At 33.3% G+C, this 6,238-nt stretch overlaps 1 protein-coding gene across 1 annotated transcript; it reads left to right on the plus strand.

Moving 5' to 3' along the window:
• The first annotated feature begins 5,014 nt into the window (after positions 1-5,014).
• On the plus strand, positions 5,015-5,945 carry LOC111904220 (zinc finger protein ZAT10). The gene has a single exon (XM_023900000.3). The coding sequence runs from the start codon at positions 5,077-5,079 to the stop codon at positions 5,809-5,811; it is 735 nt and encodes a 244-aa protein (XP_023755768.1). The 5' UTR covers positions 5,015-5,076; the 3' UTR covers positions 5,812-5,945.
• Positions 5,946-6,238: the final 293 nt, after the last annotated feature.

Genomic DNA, 6,238 nt, shown 5'->3' on the forward strand with positions numbered 1-6,238 from the left:
TGGTCTTAAATAGAGATATGTAGATTCGTTGTGAATCATAATGGTTGTAAAATACAATCATTAATAAATTTTCCTAGAACAAAATACTTTTGATGACACGTAAACAATAAGGATATATAGAATAGTCATGTATTTTAGCTCATTCATTGTATCAACTATCAAAACTAAAGTTCAATTTTGTTGATATTCCAAAAAATCCAAACTAAATTTTGTATCATCTACTTGTTAACATATTCTAAGGCTCCAGGCAGTGGAGCTCGCTATGGAAATTGCTAGGCTGTGCCATCCTTACTGAACACCGCCATGTGGCTTACGTCAAGGGGCTCGCCAACTATGACTTGCCAACACCATAATGAGATGAGAGAGGAGAGAGAAGGTGGTGTCAAAGGGTTGTGATTGGCCAATTATTATTATTTTTAAATTAAAGCTATTAAAAATAACACACCATTTGAATGTTACCATTCTTTATTTTTTTACAACTTGGATGCTATCATTCTCATTATCATATGCGGCTTAAAAAAATCCTATGCGGCTTCAAACAATCTGATGTTGCAACATTTATAACTTCTTCATCAAACTTCAGGCTTACGGGTATTCATTTTGTGGATGAAAAATAACATTAATCTCTTTCACTTTTATTTACATATCTTTCCATTTTGAAAAAGATTGATGTGTTCCAAAGCTGCCATTTAAATGATCTAGAACCGATCCCCAGAAATATGATGATCTATGTTGACTCATGTCCCTATTTTCGAAAGTGTCAATGTGTGTTTGAGCCAACATCACTTATTCGATTTCGACCAATTACGCAGAAATAAATGGCCTAGGAATAACATCAATATTCAAATTTTCGGAATATAGAGAGAATATAGTAAAATAAAATGAAATTACAAACAAAAGGTAAAGAAAGTAGAGGAGAATGTAATGGAATTGAAAGAAAGATGTTGTTTTAAATTGGTAGGTAAATGTATATTTAATAGAAAAATTAAATTAAAAAAATAATAAAAAAAGAGTCGTTGAGAGGAATCACAGGTTCCTCAACCCGTGTTACAAGCCAAATCTCCAACCCGCCAAACGACATAACAACTCCCCCAATGGTAGCACAGGTACCGCCACCCATTTTTTTTCTTCCCAAGCGACTCTGACCTCCCTAAGGAAGAGAGAGTCATTCCCTCCCAACCCACTCAGCTCACTACTACATTAGTTTTTTTTTTCTCTTTTTTTCTTCATCTTTCCCAGCACACAACACACAGAAACTCTATCTTTTTCAATCCATTCAATTAAAAAAATACAAAAAAACTAACACCCCGCTCCCGATTTGAAGCAAAGAAAAGAAGAGAAGAGAAAAGAAAGTAAGGAGAGAAAAGAAGAGAAAAGAAAAGAAAACAAATTTGTCTTTTGTGCTTCCGAGTTGAAGAGAAATGGAAGGAAAGTTAAACATTTTATTTTTTCTTTTCAAATCCTCCCAACTCGGAAGGGAAGTTAGGAGGGAAAGTGATCATTCCATTTCATTCCACTTTCTTCCTTTAATGAAACTCGGGAGCATCAATCAATCAATCAATCTCTCTCTCTCTCTCTCTCTCTCTTACTTTCCTCTCATTTCCACTCATTTCCTTTCTTTTCTCTCCTTAAGTTGAACTCGGGAGCGGGGTGTAAGGTATAAGTCTTAATTAGCAATAGAATTACCGCTAGTACTTTCAAGATATCACTCCCTCTTCAGTGGGTTGGAAGGGTTGGAAGTGGTGAATTGTTTAATTGGTTTCACTAACATGCTCATCATCTCTCTCTACTTTCTTTCTCTCATTTTTTCTTGTTTGTGTTTTAAGACTTGTACCTTAGTTGTTTTGTATTTTTTTTAATTGAATGGTTGAGTGGGTTGAAAAAGATAGGATTTGCTGAGAAAGATGAAGAAATAAGAGAGAAAAAAAACTGATGTGGAAGTGGATTGAGTGAGTTGGGAGGAAATGACTCCCTCCACCGTAAGTGTAGACGATGTTCATAATTTTCGGATAGCACCGGAAGGACCGGGGTACCTCCAAGATGATGGCTCCTCAGAAATTCGTAATGCTGATATGCAAAATATTCAACGCGTTATGTAATCCGTTTTTCCACATACTTGTACATTTTGCTTGTTACTTGTACCGTATGTCGTTTTGTATGTTTTTAATTGAGTGAGTTGAAAATATAAGTATATATTTCATGTGTTGATAGAGATGAAAAAAAAAAAAACTGGTATAAAACTCAAGTGACTTGAGTAGTTGAGAGGAATGAAACATTTTAAACAATGTATAGGTACTTTATTTATTTTAATAACCACGAAGGTTAACTGGTTAAGGAATATCAATATATATCGTTAACTATTGACAACTACACATTTTTCTTATATTAAGTATTTTTTTTAAACTATCTCAACAAGTTGCGACGAGTTGACACTTGACGAATTATTAGCATAATGAACGGGTCTCAATTCATTGAACGAATTAATTCATAAACAATTTAATTATGGTCAGACGCTGCAGATAAAATTGTTAAAATTATTCAAAGTAATATATTAACATTAAGCTTAGGCAAACATCATTGTATATCAATTTCAGTAAGTTATTAAGCATGTATCATGACATACGAAAACTTTTTGTTAACTAAAATCATTATCTTATATCAAGAACATTGATTAGCACATCGAGCTCCACTTCAGCCCATAATGGATAAATTTTTGCTATGGTTAGAGAAGTGAGGAAGAAAAAAGAAAAACGAAAAAGAGAGTGGCTGGTGGAAGAAAAATATGTTTTCTCACGTCTTCAAGCAATTGCCGAGTTAGAACACTGAGTTTGGCATGTCGAGACAACACTCACTGTCAACTCACTACCGAGTCCCATTCCACATAGGCTAATAATCAAGTATCTAACATACACACCAAATACTTACTTTTGGAAAAATTATAAGCTCTATAAATCTCACTAAATTTTGTAGAGACAACGATAATCATATAAATAATTAAACAATAATTTATAAGACTTTGATATACTAATTTAAAATAAAGATACACGTGGCTAGCTGGAGATGCTTTCGTTGGAAATACATGACAAGAGATTGCCTACTCCGGAAGAAATACAACAAAATCACTTACTAAAGTTGTAAAAGTTTCATCACCTTTGTAGAATCCCCGTTCTTAATTGTAATATATATCTATTTTTTATTTTTATATTAATTAACGAAATGGTTTTGTGTGAATATTAATATAAAAGATATATTTTTGAAGATAATCATCAGTCAGTTAATATTTTGGTTTTATATAAAAATAAAAATATCGAGATATATAATTTGTACTTACAATATATAGATTATAGAGACAAAGGACATGCTTGTAAGTTGCAACAAAGAGCTATTTTCGATGAGAACAACATTCATTCATTAGTTAATTAGGTGATAAGGACGAGGTTAATTTATATTATTATAAGGTTATATATTATATCATTTACTTTATATATAATTTTTGGTTGTAAACAATATAAAAAGGTTGTTTGATATATCTTTGTTAGGTATGGTAAAATGTTAAGTTCGACTCAGTTATATTCAAATTATTTGATATCATACTTATAAACCGTTGACTCGATCTTGGCTCATGTGATATGTCTTTTATTCGGTAAAATTTATGGTTGTGTGACAACCTTGGCTCAATCAGTCTCACACAATCAACAACGAATTAAACAACCCTAATTTCAATTAATATATCTGTTTAATGGCTTTAATAGTTACATAAAGATAACAAATGATTGATATTCTATTATGTAAGATTCTAATCTTAGTTAAAGAAGTAAAATTGCTAAATATAATGCGAAAAGAATAAAATGAAGCATAATTCTCAAGAAACACATGTAGTGTGTTATCTAAAGAGTAAGTATGTTATCATTTGTATTACCAATCAATTACCTCAAGAAACACATGTGGTTGGTTATCCAAAATTTAATTGCTATAGATTTTATAAAACAAAATGACATATATATCCATGTTTTTTAGCACAATAACGTGTTGAATCACTTTAACTTTTCTTTGTTACGTAAACACATTACTTAGACGAAACACTCTTTTAAATGATTATCAAAATTATATTAAGTAAATTCGTTGGGATATCTTTTCAAAAAAGTATTTAATGAAAAAAGTCTACAAAACTATTTAAACACCTTCTAATTAAGCATAATACATAAAACAATATTGTTTGATATTTTTGTTTTCAAGATTATGATTCTTTACATATTGTAAGATTATGCTTACTTTTTCTTATATCATCATTTTTATTTTTATTTACCAACATAAAGACATAACTTAACAACTAGTAAATCATGAATAAGATATGGTAACTTATCCATTAAGGTCATAGAAGGCCAAAGCTTATGGCTATAGTCTCACTTTGTCTATTTTTTATGATTCCTTAGACAATAATATAAGACCTAATTTCATATACGTAAGAATAATTGTTTAATTTTAACAATATGGAACTTAATTTAATACTCTACATTATTTTATCAAATATTGAAGATCAAAAGAAAAGTGGATAAGTGCTACAACTTCGAGTATTCTTTAACGACATATGTTAAAAAGAAGAGTCAGAAATACTAGAGTTTTGTAAAAGGCAACAGGAAAAGAAAGACACGTTTGTTTTCATTTGACTTTTCATAAGTCATAACTCTCCTTCTCTTTCTTATTTATAAAATTTTAATTGCAACTAAATGATTAAATATTTAAATAAATACATAAAAATAAAAAAAAAGGCTCTTTTATGCCCCTACTCCACTCCCACTCATCACCCAACTACTCAACGTGTAGCCACCCTTCTCCCCACAAATCACATTTGTTATTATATCATTTGTTATTTTATTATTTTATTATTTATTATTTATTAATTTATATTATAATAATTCCACCAATATTCTATCCAACTAAGATTAAGATTAACCTCTACAACACTCCCACCGCTACCCCTCACGCAACTTCCCATATATATAAACATCTTTTGGCCTCATTAATCATTATACTCTTCACTCTTATATCACTCAACACCACCTCATTCTTTCTTTAATGGCACTCGAAGCTCTTGGATCACCGTCGCCGCCACTCCGCCACCGCGACATGGATGTTCAAGATTCTTGGAACAAAGGCAAGCGATCTAAGCGCCCAAGAACCACCACCGATCACGATGTTGCTCTTCCGCAACAACCACCCACAGAAGAAGAGTACTTAGCCCTCTGCTTGATGCTCCTAGCCAACGGCAGCCCCACCTCCACCTCCACCTCCACAGCCACCGTCACACTGCCGGAAAATGAGTCTGACTCCCGGGTGGCTTACAAATGTAGCGTATGCAACAAGGGGTTCTCTTCTTACCAAGCACTCGGAGGACATAAAGCTAGTCACCGGAAGAACGTTCCCGACGACCATATTCCGTCCACCTCCGCCGCCGCCACCGCCACCGCCACCTTGTCCAGTTCTTCTGTTTTGAAACCTAGTGGAAAAGTACACGAGTGTTCCATCTGTCATAGAACGTTTCCCACCGGCCAGGCACTTGGTGGTCACAAACGACGGCACTACGACGGCAACAACCCTGGTAGCACCGTCACAACGACATCAGACGGAGGTGCTTCCTCCACCCCTAGTCAACCGCGCGACTTTGACTTAAACTTGCCGGCGTTCCCCGACTTATTCCAAATGGGTTTGAGCGTTGACTGTGGGAAGAAAAGCCAAATGTTGATTAACGAACAAGAAGTTGAAAGTCCACTTCCGATGAAGAAACCGTGTTTCTCGATCAAAACGGAATAATTCAAGATTATGACGTAAACCCAATAAAACATACAATCATCAAATTCAATTTGTTCTTTCGTTTTAGAATCTTGTATAGACTTGTTGTGTATTAATCATGTCGATAGTGTTATACAATTGATTACATTCATTAATTCTTGAAACTGATGATCATAAACAGCCGCCCATGTGGGTTCATGCAGCACATGTAAAAGCCCATATTCATGGCTTCCTTTTTGCTGTTAATCATCATTGTATACCATAAATTTCCTTCTTTTATTATTTTCTTAGTAATTTTATATAAATATTATAGAAACAAGGTGTTAAACAATAATATAAAAAGATGGGCGGAATTGGAAGGTGGTTTGTGTTGTGTTGGAATGGAATCGAAATCTGTCATTTGGACAGATAAGAAAGGAGTAATCTGTTAACTGTTGACGTGCTGGAT

Source organism: Lactuca sativa, chromosome 7 (assembly GCF_002870075.4).
Source record: "Lactuca sativa cultivar Salinas chromosome 7, Lsat_Salinas_v11, whole genome shotgun sequence".
In the NCBI taxonomy this organism is placed as follows: domain Eukaryota; kingdom Viridiplantae; phylum Streptophyta; class Magnoliopsida; order Asterales; family Asteraceae; genus Lactuca; species Lactuca sativa.